Raw genomic sequence first — 26,475 nt, 5'->3', positions numbered from 1 at the left:
TAAAGCCTCTTAACACGGAACACTGCCACCTACTGTCTGTCAATAAATGAAATCTTCCAGTATGTGGCATATCTAAATTCTAAAATTTCACTCTACAAGCATGTAAAAAATTATTATCCTTTTACAAACCTCAATATTATTAGTCTTAACCTAATAGATTTGCCCTAAAGATCTAGTAGATAAAGAGTAATACGCATGGATGGAATTTCGATAAAAAAGACACTATTTCCCAAAGCTCCACCCTTGTAAAACTTAACGTTAGTGCAGACAGATACACCGGTCAGGCATAACATTATGACCACTGACCGGTGAAGTGAATAACACTGATTATCTCTTCATCACGGCACCTGTTAGTGGGTGGGATATATTAGGCAGCAAGTGAACATTTTATCCTCAAAGTTGATGTGTTAGAAGCAGGAAAAATTGGCAAGAGTGAGTATTTGAGCTTTGAGTTTGACAAGGGCCAAACTGTGATGGCTAGACGACTGGGTCAGAGCATCTCCAAAACTGCAGCTCTTGTGGGGTGGTCAGTATCTATCAAAAGTGGTCCAAGGAAGGAACAGTGGTAAACCGGCAACAGGGTCATGGGCGGCCAAGGCTCATTGATGCACGTGGGGAGCAAAGGCTGGCCCGTGTGGTCCGATCCAACAGGCGAGCTACTGTAACTCAAATTGCTGAAGAAGTTAATGCTGGTTCTGATAGAAAGGTATCAGAATACACAGTGCATCTCAGTTGCAGGGCTTTTTTGGTAGCAAAAAGTAGGACCAACAAAATATTAGGAATATAAATTAGGTCATAATGTTATGCCTCATCAGTGTACATTTAGCATTAGATTCACTAGCTTCATTAATCTGGAAAGTCCTTTTGAAATCAAATGACCAGCAGTTACGGTGGCTCGTCCGAATTCAGAGTTTGACACTAGGAGCTCTAGGAAAGTTCAAGGTTGTGCCAAGCCATTTCAAAATGACTGAGTGAACTGTAGTGCTGGGAAACTTTAAAGCATCATATAATGTCAGAAACTGACTGTGAGGATTCATGGACAGTTCCTGGGACTGTATTTCTATTTCCTGTCACCTGATCAGTAAATGCAGTAAAATCTTAATTTTCATGTTTTTACCACTGCTTTACCCTGGTCAGGGTCACTCTGGATCAGATTTCCCCAGACTCACTGAGCACAATGAAGTAACACACTCCAGACAAAACGTCAGTCCATCGCAGGGCCTCGGCCACCCTTCCCCTCAGACAGAGCCAATCATGTCTGTATGTAGACACCTGACTAGCCGATAACGCCACTAGCGATTTGAACCCCGGATCTCGGTGGTATTAGGCCAGCATGATTTTAGGCCATGCTACAATATGAATGTTTTCGACCCATTTTTGGAAAACTCATATAATAAATTCAATTCATACATTTAGGAAAGTATTTTAAACAAAGAGGTATGTGCTTCTACCATTCAGTCACAAAACAATTGCAAAAGTACTTCCAAATTAGTCCTAATACACATACCTGTGTGTAAACTGTTGACCTGAGTTGTGTATTAGATCCACGCTAATTATTATTATTACAAAAATGCACACACAACAGTGTGTATTTAAAACAGTTCTAGAATTATTCCTAATAATGAGCTGTAATAGAAGTGTACGGCATGACACATGGTTTAATAAATCAGATGATGAGAGGATATGGGGGAAATAACGATGCACAGATCTGCATCACTCTCTCGCTACTCATAAATGAAACCAGCTTTGTTATTAGGAAAAACACAAGCCATTAGACTCATTCTCTTCTAACAAGTTAAACAGTAGCAGAACTGAGGAAACAGAGACTGGATTCATTACAGGAATAAGACATTACTAAATAGTTTATCTGACTGGATTTTTCACATGACACATCTGAATAAAAAACTAAAGGGAAAAGAGGGGGTTGGGGGCGTAACTGTTACCTCTTCTTCTAGTGTTCTGGTGACTTTGTCATCTGCCTCAGCGTCTGCTTCTGCTTGCCGTTCCCGAGCCTCTAAGTCTGTAGGGAAAATGTTAATAAAAAAAAAATGACACAATAAAATGCACCCACATCTAAAATGTCATTTTATCTATGTATGGTCTAATCCTGTCTGAATGCTAACAGCTTGTTACAGAGGAGACAAAAATCACTTTACCTAGCTTGATCTTTTTCCTTTTGTCATCTAGTCTCCTGGTTCGCTCCTCTGCTTGTTTCTTGGCAGCGCAGAGCTTGTCATAAGCAGCCTGTACAGAATAAAATACAGCGGAATATTCCACAGCTGGGTGAAACAAAGACTACAGAATGTTTTGGTGGCTGATTATTTTATGTACAGTGAAAGTTGGATCTTTGAAAAACGTACATAAATATCAGTATGTTTTGCTATTTACGATTGTATTTTCAAACCACATTTCCGGAAAAGTTGGAACATTTTGTAAAATGCCGTAAAAACTAAAAAATGAATCTGTCATTTGCTCATTCTCTTAAATGTTTATTTAACTGCATTCACATGATACATGCGATAGATGTGGCATTTCTTGCTATGGAGTTTCCTTCCTCCCTTAAGCATTGCACTTCAAGTAAATTCACTGCTTTGATGCTCGGTTTTTACAGCTTGCCACAGAGCTCATACTTCAATTTCATTAAACTTTTAATCAATGCTTTATTGTTTTTTATTTGTTTTTTTTTTATCAATCATGTCGTGGCTAACTGAAGCTTATCTCTCTCTCGTCATTTTCTGCCACCGTACCCCCAATCAAGGAGGGCTGAGACTGTCATGTACCCCCTCCGACACACGCACAGTCGCAGATTGCTTCTTTTCAACTGCCAGGGGCGGGGTCTTAAGGAGCAGAGTATCACGACCAGACAGCCAGGCGCTGCAAGGCGCCTCGACCGGTCATCAGAGGCCGCACTTGCACAAGCACCAGCGTCCCTCCCCCTACAGACACACAGGCAATAATGTGTCTGTGTAGGTGCCTGGACGGCTGATAGCAGAGCTGAGAGATCTCAGCACTGTTGGGCTAGCTTGTTTACCGCTGCGCCACCCAAGCACCCTAAATCCGATAGACCTTTGACCCAGTTTGCGTCTGACCTTTTCAAAGCTCTGGCAATAGCTCTGACGGAGTGAAACTGATTCCTACTATTTCACAAAATGCCACTTTAAATTTAAATCATGGCACTATATGAGGAAAAATACAGCATGGTGACTAGTGAGCTGTGAAATGTGGAGACCGGGTTTGTGTTTTAGATCTCAATCCCACGTTTCCTAATCCTGGAATCACTTCTTGTGGCTTTGTAGCTCTTTTATAAGATTTAATGCTTCCTTTCATTAAGCAAAAAAGTTTCATAAACCCACATTTTTTATTCTTTTCATGTCTCCCAATGACAAATGACAAGCATTACCAAAGCGTTCGTTTTATACTAAAATAGTGTATTGTTTTTAAGCTTGATGCTTAGTGGCACAGCCAGCAGAAAGTGGTTTTGTATTGCCGTGTATCGTGTGAAAGCCGTGAATGTGCAGCCTCACAGTGACATGAAACACCTGTAAGCTTTATTAAATGAAAATGACCTGCATAAATAACAAACAAAATTATAGTCTTTGTCTATTATTCTGTATCACAGGCTGGAGTGGCACAGGGGCTTAATGCTCTAACCCACCATTACCAACATCTTGAGCTATCAAGTTTGAATTCCAGGCAGTGTTATCAACCTGGGCAGGTACCCAAACAGACTTGAGAAAGGGGAAGGTAAAATAGATTATATTGACGCTGCACTGGTGAATATAGTCTCAGCCCTCTTTGGTCAGCTTGGGGTGGTACAAGCGGCAAAAATAATTGCAATAGGGGAATTGACAATGGAGGGGGGTGTTTTCTGTTTACAGAAAACATTATAATAAATAGAACCTGGACTACTTTACAATGTACTGAAATTTCATTTTAATAAACAGCTTTATTCTAGTCGGGGTTACTACAGGTCAGGTTTCACAAGAAAACACTGAGACCAAGGAGAGAATATCCTAGACAGGGCGCAGATTTGAACCCAGATCCTATGATAATGACACAATGGCAGCCTGAATAGTCATTGCATCAAACTGTGTTGTGCCAGACTATTTAAGCCTCTGTGTGTGTGCCTATGTGGGTGTTGAATGATCAGTGGTTAGCTGTTTTTATTTTACTCAACGTTTCTTACCCTGGCCGCAGCGTCAGTCAGCACCTCGAGCGCCTGAGAGAGCTGGTGGAAGAGCTCAGCTGTGTACGGAAGACAACAATGAACAATCAAACACAATTAAAAACAGGCGAGTTTATGGTTAAGGACAGTCGTGCCTGTGTGTCTTCTTCGCACGAAAGACCAAACCATGAAATCACCATTCAAAACATGTGTTTGACTGACGGTTACCAAGCAAAATAGAGGAACAGAGGAAGAGTGTAAAAAAACAAACACAACTGGAAACACATTTTGGAAATATGGTAACCCGACGTTCACACATGCATGTTCAAAGCTAAATGAGGGATGTTAAATAATTGTAATGATAGGGTAGGGTAATTGGCCAGCGGCTCGTCTTAACCTGTGTTTCCAGCTTTAAAACAGTCTCACGAAAGCTGTTTCCTCTAATGACGACCTGCCGCTTTTCTCACGTAAACCTGGAGGCCCCCTGCTGCAAGCTCTGAAGGGGCCCACATTTCACCTCAGCACTTTCAGCACTTTCATTCTTTGCTTCTGGCACGACTACTTTTCTCATCTCTACAAAAACCTTTTTTCCAGATTAAGAACCATTAGCTGATCAATCATTTGAGCTCATCATTATACATCAACATGTACGTATTCATAAGTTAGGACATTGTTAGGTGCAGCCTAAAGTCAACTACACAGACGTCCCTTCTATAGACATAGATCAGGAGAGAAAGAACTCCAAGAGTACTACAAGAGCTTAAATAGACACAGATACACCGATCAGCCATAACATTAAAACTACCTCCTTGTTTCTACACTCACTGTCCATTTTATCAGCTCCACTTACCACATAGGAGTACTTTGTAGTTCTACAATTACTGACTGTAGTCCATCTGTTTCTCTGCATACTCTTTTAGCCTGCTTTCTCCCTGTTTTTCAACGATCAGGACCCCCACAGGACCACCACAGAGCAGATATTATTTAGGTGGTGGATCATTCTCAGCACTGCAGTGACACTGACATGGTGGTGGTGTGTTAGTGTGTGTTGTGCTGGTATGAGTGGACAAGACACAGCAAATGGATTTTTAAACACCTCACTGTCACTGCTGGACTGAGAATAGTCCACCAACCGAAAATATATCCAGCCAACTCATATGACCAACTCAAACAGTAGGAATAGATCAGCAATCGTCTCTGACTTTACATCTACAAGGTGGACCAACCAGGTAGGAGTATCTAATAGAGTGGACAGTGAGTGGACACGATATTTAAAACTCCAGCAGTGCTGCTGTGTCTGATCCACTCATACCAGCACAACACACACTAACACACCACCACCATGTCATTGTCACTGCAGTGCTGAGAATCATCCACCACCTAAATAATACCTGCTCTGTGGTGGTCCTGGGAGAGACCTGACCATTGAAGAAAAGCATGAAAGGGGGCTAAGAAAGCATGCAGAGAAACAGATGGACTACAGTCAGTAATTGTAGAACTACAAAGTGCTTCTATATGGTAAGTGGAGCTGATAAAATGGACAAGGAGGTGGTTTTAATGTTATGGCTGATTGGTGTATTTAGCAAGGGAGTCAGCTAGGTTTTCACTTGTGATTACTGAAGTTGTCTTCGTTGCATAATTATAATGTGACTAGCGGAAGAATTGTAAACCAGCCAGAACAACTGTGTGTTTCTATTTCATTGTGTCCTTCAGAAGGTTTCAACCTATTTGCAATATTAAGAACAATGAAAAACAAACCAGCGCACCCTGGAGAGTAAAATATGGCTGGCTTTTTACTTCTGCTACTAAATCTGTTTATAATAGCTTGTAATTTTCTGTAACAGATCCTGACTCGTGCACTATTTTATGTTAACCAGTGAGCTGTTTTTCAGTATTAGAAAAAACCCTGAACAAAACCTTGTATTCTTTGTTACTTCTTGCTCTTGAGGTACATTTATTTAAGAGAGGTGCAACACTGATGCAGTAACCAAGTGGTCATTTGCTGCTCCAGTCATAAATGTTCCACAATGCAACTAAACTGCTGTTCCATTATGTCACATTTCCTCCAGAATTATTTAATGGACTAGGGTTTTCATTACATAATAGCCCCTTTCACACCCAGAAAATTCCCAGCATACCTTCAGCTGTAACGGGCCAAATGGCGTCATTCACACATGTGGCCTTCACATGCTAATTTAATGATTTGCTCCCTTCACACACTTGGTTTGAAAATCTTATTGCACACAATGTTACAAAACACACATACAGCGAATTAACAAAGTGGATCTAGTTTCTGTTCATCTGTGTTACTTGTGTAAATGAGGATTAAACTGAATTATTCAAAAACTACAGAAGGTTAACCTTAGAACAAATGACCAACAGTCAGTTATGTCTGAATTACTCAAATTCACAGGAACTACTTCTTTTTTCCAGCAAAATACTGTCAGTCCTGGTTGAAAGTGCATATATAAAAGGTGCTACTGATTGCTCTTTGTAGACAGGAAGCAGCGTTAATGATAAAAGCTCACATTTTGTTTTATTCACAATACTAACATTCAAATAAAAATGAAAAAACAAGGTTAACTACAGTTGCAAGTCATGATTTTGACTCCCACCATAGTTTCATAAGAAGCCAGATATTTAGCAAGGGAGTCTGCTAGGTTTTTATTTGTGATTACTGAAGTGATCAATTATGTTTGAACTACTGATTCATAAAACATACAGCAAAAAAAAGCATTGATTTAAGCATTTACATTCAAAACGCTTAATTTACCCTTATTTACTTGGCAGGTTGCAGACACACGAGATGGAAAGGGGAACAAAGCTGAATAAATTCATTCCATTCACAAGAAATCTTAACAAATTGTAGTGAAAATATTCAATAGCGCTGTTTGGCAGCCTTGAAAAAGAAAATAAAGGACTTAAACTGTGAAATAAAATGACGTCAGCTTTAAACACTAAACTGATTAAAAAAAGGAATAATTTTCTTAATCAAAAAGTGGTCTGCAATACTTTTATAGATATTTATAGACAATTATATAGAAATCCTGCAGAAGGCTGCTCAGATGGCACAGCGGTAAAATACGCTAGCACACTAGAGCTGGGATTTCGAATACATCATATCGAATCTCATCTCTGCCATCCGGCTGGGCTGGGTGACTATACGAACAACATTTGGCTGTTGTTCATCCAGGGAGGGAGCCGGATAGGGACCTCATAACTGGTGCAATTACGACCTCTGCTGGCTGATTGATGGCGTCTGCACAGAGTGGAGGAATAATGCTGGTCAGGGTGTGGCTCTCAGTGCACAAGGCTGATCCGCATATGAACTCACCTCGTGCAAATGAAAAGATGCAGTCGGCTACTGCATACATGTCGGAGGGGGCGTATGTCAGTTCGTGCTTGTCAATCGGGGGCGGGGGTCAGCAACAGCAGAGGAAGGATAACGCAATTGGGTAAAAATTGGAAAAAAAGAAATCCTGCAGAAAAGCAAATCTGCCATGATTATGTGGCTATTTCTTGGCTAAATAGCCAATACAATAAAAAAATGAGTAATAAATGATTTTGTACACGCTTTCCATGTTCCCACATATTACAATGTATTAATTTCTTTTCTGCTAGAGCTTGATGCCCGCTGACGGACAGGGTACTAGGTGCAGTCCTAGCCTGAGTTTCCTCCCTTTTACACAGTGTTACTAGCACCAACTTAATAAATCCTTATAATTTCAATTTATATTTTATAAATATGACCAACATTAACAATTAAATGTAAATTTAGATTTTAAAGCAAACACATAATTTCCAAGGTAGTTAAACTAATATGTTGATATGTTCAAACACTACTACCAGACGAGAGTTTAATTAACAAAATTAATTAACCACAAAGTAAAATAATTAACCACAAGCAAGCAGTAAAATTCACAAATAGCAGTGTCCTAAAAAATTATAACCAAAATACGAGACAGAGGTCATTGTAAAATGCTGACGCATCTGTACAGCTAACCATGATCCCAGTGTAGTGATGTGACATGATGTTGCAGATAAAATTACTGATTTGAGACATATTAGATTAAAGATAATTCAAGATATGAACCTGGGAAAGCACAGAATTTGGTTAAAATTGTTGGGATTCACTGTTATTCTGCATCTATGAAGCTTTTAACCACGTCTCAATACACTTAAGACTTAAGTTACAGGGTAAAGTTACAGGATAAAGGCCATTAACTGGGAGCAGGACGTTTGTGGCACCAGTTTGAAAAAGAAAAATTTCTGTTCCAACATGATTGTGCCCCAGTGCACAATGAAAGGTCAATCAAGACATGGTTTGACAAGTTTGGGGTTAAATAAGACAGAATTGAGGCGCCCAAGGAGCGCAGTGGGATGTTCCACTGGCGCACCAGCTCTGGGATTCTGAACTCTCCGCTCTCTCTCTTTAATCTCAGCTCTGCTACCTGTCGGCTGGGCGCCCTCTAGCGGGCACAATTGGCAGTGCCTGCAGCAGACAGAATTGGCCATCGGTCTGCTGGGTGGGAAAGACCGGACTACAAAATTGGGTTTGGTCTTCAAACGCTGTGCAATGACCCTGGTTAGCAGCCTGAGGCGTGGGTACAGGAGCATGGAGATCGGCGTGTGGCTCTCCGTGTACAATATCCGGCCTCGTGTGCAAATCCACTAAAATATGGGCAAATAGGAAGGGGTCGGGTGAGTGCACATGTGTCAGAGGGGGCAAATATACCCTCCTCGGATATGATCGGGATCCCCAGCAGTGGAAGACTAATTGACTACTCTAAAAAAAAAAAAAATGCAGGATGCCCTTCCTGACGTAACCCTCCTTATTTTATCCAAGCTTGGGAACAGCACTGTAGGTGCATGACAAATGCATCTTCCAATGACTCTGCAGTTCGGCCATCATCATTGTACTGTACACATGTATATGTACAGTGTATCACAAAAGTGAGTACACCCCTCACATTTCTGCAAATATTTTATTATATCTTTTCATGGGACAACACTATAGAAATAAAACTTGGATATAAGTTAGAGTAGTCAGTGTACAACTTGTATAGCAGTGTAGATTTACTGTCTTCTGAAAATAACTCAACACACAGCCATTAATGTCTAAATGGCTGGCAACATAAGTGAGTACACCCCACAGTGAACATGTCCAAATTGTGCCCAAAGTGTCAATATTTTGTGTGACCACCATTATTATCCAGCACTGCCTTAACCCTCCTGGGCATGGAATTCACCAGTGCTGCACAGGTTGCTACTGGAATCCTCTTCCACTCCTCCATGATGACATCACGGAGCTGGTGGATGTTAGACACCTTGAACTCCTCCACCTTCCACTTGAGGATGTGCCACAGGTGCTCAATTGGGTTTAGTCCATCACCTTTACCTTCAGCTTCCTCAGCAAGGCAGTTGTCATCTTGGAGGTTGTGTTTGGGGTCGTTATCCTGTTGGAAAACTGCCATGAGGCCCAGTTTTCGAAGGGAGGGGATCATGCTCTGTTTCAGAATGTCACAGTACATGTTGGAATTCATGTTTCCCTCAATGAACTGCAGCTCCCCAGTGCCAGCAACACTCATGCAGCCCAATACCATGATGCTACCACCACCATGCTTGACTGTAGGCAAGATACAGTTGTCTTGGTACTTCTCACCAGGGCACCGCCACACATGCTGGACACCATCTGAGCCAAACAAGTTTATCTTGGTCTCGTCAGACCACAGGGCATTCCAGTAATCCATGTTCTTGGACTGCTTGTCTTCAGCAAACTGTTTGCGGGCTTTCTTGTGCGTCAGCTTCCTTCTGGGATGACGACCATGCAGACCGAGTTGATGCAGTGTGCGGCGTATGGTCTGAGCACTGACAGGCTGACCTCCCACGTCTTCAACCTCTGCAGCAATGCTGGCAGCACTCATGTGTCTATTTTTTAAAGCCAACCTCTGGATATGACGCCGAACACATGGACTCAATTTCTTTGGTCGATCCTGGCGAAGCCTGTTCCGAGTGGAACCTGTCCTGGAAAACCGTTGTATGACCTTGGCCACCATGCTGTAGCTCAGTTTCAGGGTGTTAGCAATCTTCTTATAGCCCAGGCCATCTTTGTGGAGAGCAACAATTCTATTTCTCACATCTTCAGAGAGTTCTTTGCCATGAGGTGCCATGTTGAATATCCAGTGGCCAGTATGAGAGAATTGTACCCAAAACACCAAATTTAACAGCCCTGCTCCCCATTTACACCTGGGACCTTGACACATGACACCAGGGAGGGACAACGACACATTTGGGCACAATTTGGACATGTTCACTGTGGGGTGTACTCACTTATGTTGCCAGCTATTTAGACATTAATGGCTGTGTGTTGAGTTATTTTCAGAAGACAGTAAATCTACACTGCTATACAAGCTGTACACTGACTACTCTAAGTTATATCCAAGTTTCATGTCTATAGTGTTGTCCCATGAAAAGATATAATGAAATATTTGCAGAAATGTGAGGGGTGTACTCACTTTTGTGATACACTGTATATGTGACAAAAGCATTCTTCTAAATTAGTTGGTTTAGCATCTTTTATTGCTACACCAATGTTAAGCTCCACAATGCAATAGCCAGTTAAAACAATTTACATGACAATTATTCATCTGCAAAAAATTACATAATTAGGTCAAATTACTCAGGGCAGTTTTAAGCGTCAATGGATAGTGCGTCCACATGAAAATCTCCTCTCACCCCCCCGTTCTGCCCTCTCTGTGGTTTCCCCTTGTCGTGTGAGCGCGTAAATGGCATGCATCTCAGACCGCATTCTCTGCAGCCTTCTCGGTTTTCGTTTCTGGGAAAGCCAGCCCTGTCTCATTGGGCTCTGAACCCCCATTACCCCCTTGTTTGCTGACTTAATCAGGATTCGGCCGCTGCATCCAGAGACCGCATGAGCCTCAATCGAAACCATGCCACAGAGCTTCCCGGTCCAAGGTGCACATTCGTGTTTTCAAACGCTGAAATACTGTTCCAGGCCTGTCGAGTTCCAGATCCCTTCTCGTGAAGGACCCAGGGGAGCCGCAGTGGGACAAAAGAAACGGCCTGGATTTGTCTGAACCACTAACCACCATAGCCAGAGGCCTGTATGAGAATGATGACTGGGTTAAAGGCAGAAATAAGCTTGGCTAAACATGATGGGATGGCTCCACAAGATTTTTGTGGATTATACAATGCTGAAAATTTGAAGCATCTGAAGGAGTCACACTTGGGGTTTGAATAGTACAATTACTGCTTGTATGTTTACCTGAATATTTAACAGTGATTTACTGGGTGGATTTTGTGTGTAAACACACTCCAGATTCAAAATGCCAGGTTACAGTGACATTGCTGTGTCGAAACTAAATACAATTCTAGGGTAATCACACAATGGACTCAATTACCAGGTGCAGTTAAAGGAAACAGGTATTAAACCACTTTTGGTTTTGCTATCTAATACAGTGAAACCTCGATTTAACAGACTAAAAGAGCGATTTTTTTCCAGGGATAATATGCGGAAATATACAAAAACACAGCACTCCACAAAGGTCCACAAAAGTGCTAAACATGCACATGTGATGAACAGTAAAATAAACAACGTAAATAAATATAGAAATATGTAATGAAAAACCTGTAAATAAATAGTAAAATTGGTGCACTATACAAATGAAATTTCATTGACCTTGTGTGGTGGAGGAGATGGTTTTTTTGCTGTGATTGTATAGTGGGGACTCAGAGTATCTATTATTCTGAGTTCGAAGCACTGCTGGTGGCTAATGGAGCAGTGCAGGTGGAGAACTAAGCACTAGAACTTGTAAAAATTAAGCATAAAACACAGAGAAAAAGGCGAGAACAAAGAGAGTCTCCCGACAAAACAAAGCTTGCCTCAGGTAAACAGAGAGACGTGCACCGATGAGCAGACAATTACTGAACTACTGATCTGGGTATGCTTCTTGCTGGAATTTTAAACAATCTGACCAGGCATTTGGTTTTCCAGGTTTTGTCCGTTAAATCTGAAATCCACTAAATCGAGGTTCCACTGTATATACAAAATAGTCAAAAGTTTGTGGGCACCTAACTATAAGCTTGGTGGACATCCCATTGCAAAATCACTGGCTGTGACTGGGGACGCGGGGCCACCATGAATTGGCATCCTATTCCGGGTGTGTTTCTGCATTGCGCCCAGTGATTCCAATCACTCTGTAGCAGCATTTACTATCACTAGCACTGTTTCCCACCTTATTTAGTTTATCCTAGTGGTTCTATTCAAGGTGTCTTTGTTATATTGTATAACGAAAGGTTCTAATGCATATAACAATGCATATTATTTCACTCCATTTTGTAAACCAAACACCATGCTCTAGCATTCACTTACCTGTGTCTGAAATTCCTTTATTACACATATTATACATCAAACAACCTTTATTGATTCTATAATGTTACAGGGACGGTGGTAACCCTTAAGGACAGTGGCAGCCAAGCAGAAAGAACTCTGGGCTATCAATCAGAGAATTGTGAGTTTGAATCCCGGCTCTGACATGCAGCCACTGTTGGGCCCTTGGGCAAGACCCTCAATTCTCTCACCTTCAGGGGCATTTTACAATGGCTGACCCTGCGCACTGACCCAGCTTCCAAACAAGCTGAAATATGCAGAAAAAGAATCTCATTGAACTGAACATGTATATGTATGTGTGACAAATAAAGGCATTCCACTGATAATTGGTTTAATAATTTAGAAATCCACAGAGCATGACAGGCATGAAGTCTTGAAGACAGGGATCTTATAACCGCTACAGGTAAAATCCTACCCCATGCACCTTTAAATACCAAAAATACTAAATTCTGCAGGACAAAGAGTAAAGGATCTGGGGTAAAGCAGGGGTCTGAAATGTATTAAAATAAATAAAACAATAGGGCTGAATTTTCTGCTTGGCCCCATGAGTTTGTTTCCATTTGAGGAAGCCAGAACAGGATAGTTATTCCAACCTGTGCAGCAATCTAACAGGTAATTCTAAAAGCTAAAAAGGCAAAACAGAGAAAACAATGTGCATCCTCAGTGTGTATACCTGTTTCTGAAAAAACGTCATTAAACCGCGAGCACATCCAGCTTCCAGCAGGTAATCAAGCTCTCCAATCAGCTGTGTTAGGAAAGGCACTAGAAACAGCTGCTCTAAGCTCAGTCCTGCTACATGGTGTGTGCAGAATATATGAGCACAGTCTTCCTCCTAAACATATGAAATGCTGCTTCACAAATGGGATCATAACACTTCATTACGTTAAGAAAAGTGTAAATCAAATCCATACTGCTGGATGTACACAAGTCAACTTCCTGCTACAGTGATATTTCTATTCTAAATGAAGATCAACTGGGGTGCTCGGGCAGCACAGCGATCTAACATGCTAACCCACCACTGCTGAGTTCTTGAGTTCTTAAGTTCCTAACTCACTTTTGCTACTGCCCGACACCTACACAGATAAAACTATGTCTGAGAGTGGGTGGGATGAAGGAATTCCACATTGCTGTTGCAACTGCAGCATCTGCGGATTTATCAATGGAGCCTGCACAGAGACACAGAATAATGGAGATCAGTGCGTGACTCCCAACGGAATACTGATCCCTGGGTGAACCCACCTCGTGCAGGTGTTTTGTGCAAGATCATGTGGACAGATAATGTAGAAAACTCAGTGGGTGTGTTCGAAAACCTAGTGAGCTCTCTACATTGACAGCATTTTACGTTATCCTACTCGCACTCCCAAGAAGGAGGCTGTTCGAATTCTTAAATACCTTACAATGCTGCCTACTGAGATGCCTTATTTCAAAGCGATAATGAATAATGAGGGAGCATACAATGCTTCCTAAGCTGTGAAGGCAATCCCAGCATTCAGTGCGGCACAGCTTTTCTCACACAAAATTACAAATATGGCGGACAAACGTGAAGCAACAAACTGAGTTAATTTGTATAAAGGTGTACAGGTGTCATTTATTTGCAAATGTGTGCTTGTAGATGACGATTTAACTGTATTCGATACAGGAAGGGTGATGTTAGCTGGCATGCTAGTGGGTTGTGCTGCCTCAGCGTATCGGTTTGAATGTCCTGAGGCTAACTGTGTTAGCCTAGTAAGCGAAAACTGTGGTGACATAATTGCTGTCTAAGTAGTGTGTCTAAATAACCTGTCTTATACATTTGATGTATTATTAGAATCCTCTCTATTTAAGCAGCTGCCTAGGTAGTAGGTTTTTGAACAGACCCAATGTGTTCACATCAATCAAGATCAGTTCAAAATAATTAGATTTTGTCAGAATTGTGGCAGGCCTACAAACAATCTGTTACTAAAAAGATATGTAAATCATACTCACCAGCCTTTGGATTGTCAGGATTCTTGTCTGGATGGCAGGTTAAAGCTTTCTGCCTATACGCCTTCTTTATCTATAAAAAAAGAAAGGTAAGTGTTCAGAATAGAATTTTCTTTAGGAAACGATAGTTGCTAAGTTGTTCATTTTAAACCAAACACCACCACACTATTACTGAGTCAGCACAGGTCTCACTCCATATCCCCTCGACCTTGAATGGTATGTTTTTGTCTTACTACATTTAGAAAACTCAGCGATTGCTTTTCTTGACACCAATCCAAGCCACTGTATGCTTTCTGGCAAATGAGATCATGATAAAATTTTAGACTTTATTGTTATTCATGCAGTTACTGGCAGGAGAAGCAGAAAATGAAAATCTACAATGGGGGGGATTATAGAAGGGGTGACGGTCCCCTGGAAAACACTGTACGAAAAGTTCTGGAGGTTTTGTAATAAGAAGTAGTGGTAATGGTTCACCACAAGTTAATAATTACACGAGTCTGCTGAATGTCACTGCCAAATTATTTAATGCTGTTCATATTAAGGATGCACGGTGGACTGGGTTTGACAGAGAACATTATAATACACACACATATATACACACAAAAATGGAAATCAGCCATTCAGAACTAGGAATTTGAGCCACGCTTTCAAGCAAATGTGATATGAAATATTGTCATTGTAAAAAATCTCAAATAAAACTACAGTTTATGCAAAATAGCAAATCTTACGAAAGTGGAGAAAATATTTTTTAGCTCTAGTAGCTTCAGAGAATTTGGACTGCACATTTTGTACAATTGTTGGTGACGTTAATGACATGTGCTTTTGATTAAACCACATGTGCTGCTGAGCTCAAGAAAAAAAAAAAAACACTAAGAGCAATCACAACTGAGGAAACATGCCACAAATGGGTGACGAATAAAGGAAAAACCCTAAACAAATTAGTAAGAAAAAAGCATTGACAGCCAGGTATGACCATCACCTTTCCTTTTAATTACACCTTTTAATTATTGCAGGTCTAAAAGTGGATTTTTTATTCTTTATTCTTGCTTGATATGAGACTTCAGCTGCTTAACAGTCAGTGGTCGACGTTGTCTGATTCGCCTCTTCATGATGCACCATACATTTTCAATAGGAGACTGAACTGGTGTGCAGGCAGGCCAGTCAACACACACTGTGTCTATAAAGCCAAGTTGTTGTACGGCTTGCCATCCAAAAAAACAAAAAAAAACATGGACTGTGCCGCTCAGGTGGCGCAGTGGTAAAACACACTAGCACACCAGAGCTGGGATTTCTAATACATTGTATCAAATTTCAGCTCTGCCATCCGGCTGGGCTGGGCAGCCACATGAACAACGATTGGCTGTTGTTCAGGGTGGGATGAGCCGGACCAGGGTTCTCATAACTGGTGCAATTATGACCACTGCTGGCTGATTATGGCGCCTGCGCAGAGTTGAGAAATAATCCTAATCAGGGTGTGGCTTTCCGTGCACAAGGCTGAGCTGCATATATATTCACCTCGTGCAGATGAAAAGATGCGGTCGGTAGTGCACACGTGTCGGAGGGGGCGTGTGTCAGTTGCGAAGCTCCTCAGTCAGCAGTGGAGGGTTGTATCGGTAAGTAAATGGTCGACAGTTAAACACAGTGGTACCTTGTAACTCAACATCCCCTAAACTCAAAATCTTTAAAACTCGACTCCACTCGTCAAAAAATTTGTATCCTTAAACTCAACATTTCCCTTAAACTCGATGTGTGCGCGGTGAAAACAAAGGGGTAAACGTTAGGGCGCATTCCCACAAAATGCGGCAAAACCACTTTTACGCTGGCTGTGCTGTTGTTTCCTGTGAAGTGTGGCAGTGCTGCTTAGCGTGCCGCTGCACTTCCCTAAATGGCGCGCACCTTTGCCACGTTGGGCCCGCAATTTTTTTCTCAAAATTGTATTTTTTTTGTATTTTAACATTTTTAATTGATTATTTTAATTGTATTTCAGTGTTTTTATATTATATTTGTGTTATTGTTAATGTATAAGTGTCAAAAACAACCCCATTATTTTGCATTAGCCTAAAATATATGCAGTTCCTTTGGACCATGGAACCCACACCAGCAGGTCATGACTGACCACTCGTCCTCCAAATGACTGATTATAAGTGGGCAGTTTGTAAGCAGAAATGTTGTGTGTGTGTGTGTGTGTGTGTGTGTGGCCAGACACTGCACAAGGTACATTAGATATCAATTAATGAGTTAAGCACAAGGACAACTGTGGCTGACATATCTGTGGCTAATCTCTTTGAGGATATTCCCATTAGAGCCACAAAGCGACACTAAAAAGCCAAGGCTATGTGGACCCCTTCTTAAATATTGAGTTCAGATGTTTTAGCCACATCTATTCCAAAATGTGTATAAAACCATATAAAATAATCCACACGTGGCATCAATTTTGTAGCAACAAAGATATTGGGGAGAGTCTTTTGTGGTGCACAGTTCGACAACTTTGACATGGTTTGACAAGTTTAGTGTGGAACACTTTGAAAACCATTTTTGATGGTCTAAATCATCGATCAGAAGCCAGGACTTCTCATCCAACAGCAGTTCCTGACCTCATGAATGCTTTGTGAATGAACGGGCACATATTCCACACAGACACGCTCAAGCCTCGAGGAACGTCCTTCCAAAAAGTTGGTAAGGGTCGATGGAAGTGAACAGTCAAATTCACTCTGAAAGCTCCACATGTATCTGTGTTTATCTGGATTTTCCTCACTGTTTCACTTTTAAACTTGTGTTACAGCTCGAGGTTCTGAGAAATTGTGAGAACCAGCTTTTCCGAGAGAGTCTAAAACGCTTATTGTTAAAAATAGCTTAATGTAATGTAATGTATTAAAAGAATGACATAGAAACACTAAAACTCTCTTAATTATTACTGCTCATAAGTTCTCTCCACTAATTGAAAAGCGTAAGGAAACAAAGAAGTAAAGGTAAAGAGCAGATTTAATTGTATTTTTATATTGATTTTTAACTGTTTTTCAATTTATTTCAGTGTATAAGTGTCGAAAAAACAACCCCATTATTTTACATTAGCCTAAAATATGTGCAGTTCCACGGAACCAGGGAATGCAACAGGTTTTCCAACGCCTTTTAAACTCAACGCCACTTCCAGAACCAATTACCGTTGAGTTTCAAGGTACCACTGTATCTGGAACCCAGGACTGGCAAGTGATCCGAGGGTTGTGCAAGTGGCAGCAGGGTTATGTATTAAATTATAGTGTCTGTTATTGCAATTTAAGATCAATATCATTTAGGTAAAAGGAAGCAATCCATTACAGTGTTTGTCTGAGAAAAAAAGAACAGTTACAGATAATCACTGCAACCCCAAAACTGGCATGACGTACAGCTGAAGTCATATGTTTACATCCCCCCTAGCCACACTCATTTGAACTCTGTTTTTCTGACATTTAATCATCCCAGTACACATTCCCTCTCTTAGATCAGTTAGGATCACAACTAGATTTTAAGAGCATGAAATGTCAGAATTATTCTAGAGATGATGATTGATCTCAGCTTCTATTTCTTTCATCACATTCTCAGTGGTTTAGAAGTTTACATGCATGTGGTATTTGGTAACATTGTCTTTAAATTGTTTAAACATTTTGGGTAGCCTTCCTCAAGCTTCTCTCAAAAAGTTGCTGGAATTCTAGACCATTCCTTCTGATGTTACCGAGTTAGGTTTGTAGGCCTCCCTGCCTATAAATATTCTATGGGATTGAGGCCAAGGCTTTGTCATGGCCACTCCCTATTTTGCCCCAACTTTAGAAGTATGCTTGGGGTCATTTGGAAAACCCATTGGCACCCAAGCTTTAACTTCCTGGCTGATGTTTTGAGATGTTGCTTCAGTATCTCCACATAATTTTTCTTCCTCACTTTGTAATTTCCCCTCATTTTTGTGAAGTGCACCAGTCCCACTTGCAGCAAAGCAACCCCACAACATGATGCAGTCACCTCCGTGCTTCTAATCTGGGATGTTCTTAGGCTTAAAAGCCTCAGCCTTTTCCCTCCACCATACCAAGTAGGAGAAAGTATTCATCTCCTTCCTGAACAGTATGATGGCCTGTGTGGTCCCATGGTGTTTTAAACTTGCATATTATCATTTGAACAGGTAAACATTGTACTATTAAGCATTTTGAACCAAACTCATGGAGATCCAATTCCAATTTTTTATCTAATATATTGGCTGATTTCTTTTAATTAATTAATTTATTTATTTGTTTGACAGGGGCAATACAGGTGTACACTTACATTAAATGCAGCAGATGCAATGCATAAACGGCATCTAGCTTGATTTTCCCATGATGTCAAGCAAAAAGGTAGACCTAAAAATCATGCAACGGGTACAGCTCGGTTTAACTCAAATTGTGTCAATTAGGCTATAAGAAGCTTCGAAAGCCATGATTTTGTTTTCTGGATTTTTCCAATCTATTTAAAGGCGTAGCCAACTTGGTGTATGTAAACTTCTGACCCACTGGAATTTTGATATAGTGAAACATAAGTGAACTGATCTGTTTGTAAACATCTGATGAAAAAATATTGCTTGGGTCATGTACAAAGTAGATGTCCTAAACTACTAAGTAAAACTATTTAGGTTGTTGAAGTGGAATCTGGAGAGGGTGAATGGGAATTTTAACTTCACCCTGAGTGTATGTAAACTTATGATTTCAACTGTATGTATATTATAAGTATATGTAATGTTCTGACTGTATCTATAACATAATAAAAACAGTAGAGCCAAATCCCTACCTGTAGGCTCATATCTTCCCCAGATATTAAATATCATCCCATCACACAGCCCTACCTTCTGGTTTTGCTAATGCATTACAATGTTTTAGCCAAAGGTCATAGTGAAGTTATCCAAAATCCTCATAATCAGCATCCCAGTGTGCCGTATAACAGGATTACTCACATTTACTCAGATTACTAAATAATAAATTGACTAATAATGATATTTAATAACATTATACACAATAATATAATTATGTTACAGAAGAAATAATAAAGCATTCTGGTAAAAGCAAGTTCTGTTTTTAAAAGTATCTTGTTTACAATGGTAATCTAATAGTGATAGTCTGTATTAAACTGTATTAAAAAAATACAAAAACCTGCATTAAACTAATTATAACTAAATAAAAACAACATTCCACACCACATATATATATATAGTTTTCCATTTATTAATATTTACAAAGCCCATTTCCAGGAAGGTTAGGACACTTTCTAAAACTGCAATAAAAACCTTTATCTGTAATTTGTTAATTCACTCGAATCTTAATTTAACAGACAAAAAAACAAAAAAAATACCTACAGTGTTTCCAAAACTAAACTTAATTCTATTTTTATAGAATATAAACCAATTAAAAACACACTCAAAAAACATGGTACAGAGGAAGGTTTACTAAGGGGTGGATTTGTTCTTCATTTCTTGCTGTATACAAGACTTGGGCTGTTTAACAGTCCGTGGTCACCTTTGTCTGATCCTCCTCCTCATAATGCGCTATACATTTTCAATAGGAGACAGATCTGGACTGCAGACAGGGCAGTCAAGCACACACGCTCTATGTCTACAAAGCCAGACTGTTGTAACTCATGCACAATGATGCCTTGCATTGTTCTGTTCAAACAGAGATGGAGTTTCTGGGAAAAGATGTCATCGATTTCCCGTCCTTGCCTCACTACATTGGCTGCCTGTTCAGCACAGGATTTAGTTTAAAGTGCTTTTATTTGTTTTGAAAGCGCTTAATGGTCTCGTTTGAAGCTAAAAGGTGATCGTGCATTTGCAGTTTATGCTCCGAGGCTATGGAACACTCTACCTCCTAATATTCGACAAGCACCTTCGGCCGCTGTTTTTAAATCACTCCTAAAAACATACCTTTACAAGCTGGCATTTGAACAGTGAGGAGTCGCGGTAATTATAATTGTTTAGTCTATTTTTATCTGTTTTTTATTTTCTCTCTTACTTTTTTTTTTATTTGGTTCTTACTTTTTTAACATAATGTCTTATGTATGCTTGTTCGATGTACAGCACTTTGGTCAACATAAGTTGTTTTAAGAGTGCTTTATAAATCAAATTTACTTACTTACTTACTATCTTGATGGCAGCATGTGTCTCTCTAAAATACCAATATAAGCTTCCACATATATGCAGATCACCTATGCCGTGGGCACTGATGCACCCCCATGCAATCACAGCTGCTGGTTTTGCATGTTTCATTGGTAAAAGTCTGGATGGTCCTCTTCATCTTCGGCATGTTAAATTCAACATCCGTTTTTCTCAAATTTAAAGCTGAAACATTGACTCGTCTGACCACAGTACTTGTTTACAGTGTCTTTTGGTCGTTCTCAGATGACGTCAGGCCCAGAGAACTCGCCAGTGTTTCAAAATTACAAAATTAATATTCCACTTCCTCTGCGCATTATACAGTTACAGTACATGTTGCATTTGTTATGAAGCAGTGAACTGTATTAAATGCATGATGGACACACAGACCTGACTCCTAAATTGTTTAATGATATTATGAACTGTAGAGGGTGAAAGACCTAAATTATTTGCAATCCTGCACTGAGAAACATTGTCTTTGAACTGACTGACAATTCTCTCTCAAAGTTTGGCACAAAGTGGTGAACCACGACCCATCAGTGCTTGCACAGACTAAGCCTTTGGTAACTGCTCCTTTTATACTCAGTCTTGATGAGCTCACACGTTACCAGTTAAACTGCCAATTGTGGAACCTTCCAGATCGGGGTTACTTGTATAACCTTAATCTTATTTTGCATCTGTTCCTACTTTTTGAATGTGTTGAAGGCATCACATTGTTTCTACACTCACTGTCCATTTTATCAGCTCCACTTACCATATAGAAGGACTTTGTAGTTCTACAATTACTGACTGTAGTCCATCTGTTTCTCTGCATGTGATTTATCAAATTGCAGTTTTTAGTCTTTACTGCATTAATGGGGGCTGTCAATGCTAATGATTAGATCAGTATTATGTAACGGTAGAAACACCAAGCTCTGTCTGTAATAAAATTGACAGGTATAGTGTCACACTACATCATCTTGATTGAAACACATGATTAGTTAGGGTACGTTAAAGTATCTATAATACTTTAACATACACATATATATTGTATAACAAATTAAAAAGGCATTCCTTAATCCAACTGCCCCTCACAAGTTCTGTGGGGGGTTTTTTTCTGGAGCAGCAAAACCCTCTGGAAGGCAGCGCAACTGGCAGGAGGAAACATTCATGTGCCTTTATCCTAATAATCTAACCAGTCATGATTCAGTTGGATGGTTTTCCGAAACTAAACATCATTAGTGCTTCTGGGCCTTGATCTGGGTACAGCAGTGATTCCAGCAGGGCTACATCAATACACACTGCCCATTCTTCTACGCCAGTGGTTTTTAAACTGTGGTACTTGGACCACTGGAGGTACTTTAAGCTCCCCCAGGTGGTACAACCTTCAAAAATAAAATGTAAGCATCTGAAATATGGAAATACTTTAAATGTAATTCATGTTTTTACAGACATGAGAAATTTTTTTTTTGAAATTAAGTGAATCTTTTGAAAAAGTGAATCTGTTTGTATCTGTTCAACTTCGTTAATAGTGGCTGTCCCAATTTTTGAATAGTATCTGCTAATGAAATGTCAGGCACATGCATATTTTGGTGACTGGGTCGTGCAGCTTTCAAATAAGCTAGCCCACCACTGATGAGAGTTTAAGCTCTAGGGTTCGAATCTTAGCTGTGCAACTGATCTGGCCAGGCGTCTAACGGGTCCATTGCTATTGCAGAGTCAGAACTAGACATTACCAGCATAAATCCATGGGCCTAACCTATGATGTGTCAATAGTTTAATCTAGCAGTGGTATAAATTGTGTTTTTAAAGCTCCTAATTAGAGATGTGCCGATCGGGGTTTTTGGCACCGATTCCGATCTGCGATCTCCTTTCAGGGACATCGGCCGATAGCCGCTTGCGATCGGGGGGAGGGGGGGTTGCTGGGGTTTAGCAGTAAATAAAATAAATAAACTTAAAAAGAGCCTCACAGTGAAGATAAACCGGAGCAGCGCGCGCGCGTGTGTGTGTGTGTGTTTGTGTGTGTGTGTGTGCCCTTAGAAGATACGCTTTGTTCACAGTATCGCTATAAGTGATTCATTGATTCATGAGTCGATTCATTTTTCGCCAAGCGTAAGATTCTCTTCTCAGTTATCTCTCCGTGTTTACTGTTATTAATTAAATGTCGTGGTTTTAAATAAACACCAGCTACTACAGAACATTCTGTGTGACTCTCTTACATTAAAAAGCTTCATTAAAAAGCTTCATTAAACTGCTATTACCACAGATCTGTAACCGAGTCAGACTCGTTCCGTCTAAGGAGCTAAAAGTTCAGCAGATGATCCTGAACTAACGAATTTGGTAATTAATAAACTTTTGCCTCTGATTGGCTCTGTAACGTCTTCTGTTCTCATCTACATCACAAGTAAGAACCGCTCACGATTTACCAAAGTGAACCAGGAGTTTATATAACGTGCTGATAGAATCGACTCAGATGTGACCGGGTTGAATTATCTTTTTAAAGTAAATATTACAATCAGCAAAATTACATCGTATGTATGATGCACAAAGTTAATGATGTTATTTTAGGTCATGAAGAGCTTTCACTGTGGTTTCTGTACGATGGTTGATGAATGGTGATGTGATGGTTGGCGTCTGGATCAATCCACTGAGCTGTTAACTTAACATGATCTTTATATATCACACGATCGGATCGGCTACTTTTAGGAGATATCGGCCGATCGCCGATAGCATATTTTGATTAAAAATCGGCCGATACCGATTCATAGCCGATCGATCGTCCCATCTCTACTCCTAATACCAGTCCAGAACCATTTTGGTACTCGTTGAAGCAAACGTCTTAGAATGGCTACTTCCATAATAATGCACCAGGTCAAGTATAGAGGTATTAATGCAGTTTATCCACTATTTTATGAGTATAATCTATATTACATATATAATCAATATTACAATATTAGTATATTTGAGAATGCTGAGGTTTTTAGAACAGAATAAATAAATATTACATAGGACAACACAGGGGATGAAATATACGTGTTGGGTGAAGGGTTGTTTATGTAAGGGAAACAATGGTATCAGATTATCTACATTATTGACATCTACAACTCAAAAGGCTTTGTGGAAAAGCGGACAACTGTATGTAAAGTTATACTGGTACAAGAGCGCCATCTGTTGGCTATGGCATTAAAAAACAACAACGTTATTACAATTTCACATCAACTATAATACTAATGAACTTTCAATGTTTCATAAAACATTGCTTATTTTTAGACTGCATTTAATCAATACTAAATAAAAAGAATTCAAACGTGCAGATTTAGATGAATATATCTTTTAGATTTTACAATATTTTAGATTTTAAAATGTAAAATAAATTGTTGTTCCCATTTTAAAGGTGCAAAAGATCAGTCAGAAACTGGTAGCTATGCTCATATTGAAGAGCTAATTGTTTGTTTGTTTGTTTATTAGGATTTTAACGTCATGTTTTACACTTTGGTTACATTCATGACAGGATCAGTAGTTACTTGTTACACAAGATTCATCAGTTCACAAGGTTATATCAAACACAAACATGGACAGTTTTGTATCTCCAATTCACCTCACTTGCACGTCTTTGGACTGTGGGAGTTAACCCACGCAGACACGGGGAGAACATGCAAACTCCACACAGAAAGGACCCTGACCGCCCCACCTGGGGATCGAACCCAGGACCTTCTTGCTGTGAAGCGACAGTGCTGAAGAGCTAATTGAACAAGGGTTAGATTAAGCTTTTTCCAAACAAAATGTTTAATGGTGGGATGCTGAAGCAAAATCTTCCAGTTTTTCAAATGATGATTTGATGAAGATAAAGATTTGATGAATGATGATGAAGAACTACTTTGCAGTCTGTGCTCCAAAAACTTTTTATAGGTGTTTAATAGTGTTTAAATCTGGTGATTGGGAGGACATGAAAGCATAGCTCATCTTTATCCTGGTTGTCATTTATTACTAATTTGATAAGTATACTGAAATTTGGAAACATCCTGAAGAAAAAGTGTTCATACCAGTCAAACCATGCTAAACATGTGTTGGCTTTCCACTAGATAGATGGCTCAACCTCAGAGGTAGGAAAATATATCATGTTTATAGTTTGGTTTGTCTGAGCATTAAAAGCCTAAAAAAAAATAGTGAACTAAGTGTTTACAAGTCAGTTCTTTACACTAATCAGTTCTGATATTTGGTGGGGGGGGTGAACATGTTTAGTTAAGATGTAGAATCTGCAAAAATAAATAAATAAATAAAAAATGTTGGATGAGAAAACATGGCTCACAATCAGCATTACAATTCAATCCAAAGGTGCTTGAGGTCCTTCCCAAAGTATTGCCTCAAAGTTGAAAGCCTTTGATTTATTTTATAGATTTATTAGTAATAGATGTGGCTGAAACACCTGAACCTTATAATTAGGAGGGGTGTCCACATATGTATCTTGTGACCATGCGTATTTTTAGAACACATATAAATTAGAAATTCTTTTTGGCAAATATAAACACAAACTCACTGACCACTTTATTAGGTACAAGTTATATTCACCGCACAAATGAAGTTCGGTTGTACAGTTACAAACTGTTGTTCATATGTTGTTCTGTTACTTTACCCTGTCCTGCACCCCATTTATCAATGAAAGGGGTCCAGATGTTCTTAGTGGGTGGTGGATCATTCCCAGTACTGCAATGACACAACTATGGTAATAACATGGTAGTGTATCTTGTACGTGTATAAATGTATTAGGTGCAGCAGTGGTTTTAAAACACCACAGTGTCAATGGTGGGAGAAAAAAAATAGTGCCTTGTGTTCATGAAGAAAATTAACACACACTGCATGAAAAAAACGATGCTAATCTCTAACTGAACACATGAGTGCCAGCATTGAATGTGTTCCTATAAAGAGGCCAGTATGTTGAATCATCCCAACAACACTGCTGTACCTGATGCACTCATATCAGTGCAACACACACTACCAAGTCTTTAACATGTTAGTATTAGTGCAGTGCTGAGAAGGATCCAACATTCAAACATCATCTGGTCAGTGGGGGTCCCTTCCAATTGATAAATGGGTTATAGGAGGGTGACAAAGTGCTCAGAACAATATTAAGGCTACAGTCAGTCATTGTATACCGCCAGAGTTCATCAGTTTGGCAGGTGTCACTTATAAAATAATCAATGAACGTATTTAATACAGGTCGGTGTTTGTATAAAGCTTTGTGTATGACCACACACTGTATAGTTATGTTTGTTTGTTTGTGTTTTACTGTGTGTGTGTGTGTGTGTGTGTGTGTGTGTGTGTGTGTGTGTACAGTGAGTGGAGTTAGCACACAGCTAACTATGAATAATTGTAATAAAACTTTAATTTGTACCTCTTTCACTGTAGCTTTTCCTTCTACCCCCAGTAAAGCGTACAAATCCATCTTTAAAAGCTCTTTAGTGGACGTCATGTTGGTTTAATAACAAACTATAAACTATTTAAAAACACTCTATATAATTGTGAAATAAATGTAAAGCCGGTTTGAAAATGTGCAGCTGCATAAAAACTTCCGGTACACGAACCTACAAAATAAAAGACCTCAAATAAAAGCCCATAACTGTCTAACTATAAGTAAAACTGAAGTCAGAGGTTTACACAGGGGGACTATGTTTAGTTTTTTTTTTTTTTTTAAAGGAGTACACAAAATAGACAATAGCACAAATAGATGGGGAATTTTCCCTGGGCTTCTGGATACCTGGTGTAAAGGTAAAACCTTAAAAAACTAAAATATGATTAATTAAACTTTATTATCATTGCCCA

General features: G+C 39.7%; 1 protein-coding gene across 3 annotated transcripts in view; it reads right to left on the bottom strand.

The window, feature by feature from the left end:
• Positions 1 to 26,158, bottom strand: part of dnajc17 (DnaJ (Hsp40) homolog, subfamily C, member 17) — a 73,437-nt gene extending 47,279 nt beyond the window's left edge. Inside the window, exons 1-6 of one of the 3 annotated variants that reach the window (XM_063007291.1) lie at positions 26,048 to 26,063; positions 14,541 to 14,610; positions 13,249 to 13,407; positions 4,187 to 4,245; positions 2,157 to 2,244; positions 1,944 to 2,020 (exon numbers count right to left, since the gene is read on the bottom strand). In XM_063007291.1, the coding sequence (XP_062863361.1) occupies positions 1,944 to 2,020; positions 2,157 to 2,244; positions 4,187 to 4,245; positions 13,249 to 13,285 (261 nt within the window). In that variant the 5' untranslated portion in view covers positions 13,286 to 13,407; positions 14,541 to 14,610; positions 26,048 to 26,063. Of the gene's footprint in view, positions 1 to 1,943; positions 2,021 to 2,156; positions 2,245 to 4,186; positions 4,246 to 10,900; positions 10,971 to 13,248; positions 13,408 to 14,540; positions 14,611 to 26,047 lie in introns of those variants that run through there. The other 2 variants (XM_063007289.1, XM_063007290.1) reach the window with 2 other exon arrangements.
• Positions 26,159 to 26,475: the final 317 nt, after the last annotated feature.

This window comes from Trichomycterus rosablanca, chromosome 13 (assembly GCF_030014385.1).
Source record: "Trichomycterus rosablanca isolate fTriRos1 chromosome 13, fTriRos1.hap1, whole genome shotgun sequence".
In the NCBI taxonomy this organism is placed as follows: domain Eukaryota; kingdom Metazoa; phylum Chordata; class Actinopteri; order Siluriformes; family Trichomycteridae; genus Trichomycterus; species Trichomycterus rosablanca.
Note: the sequence above shows the minus strand (reverse complement) of the source record. Positions and strands in the feature narration are given on the sequence as shown.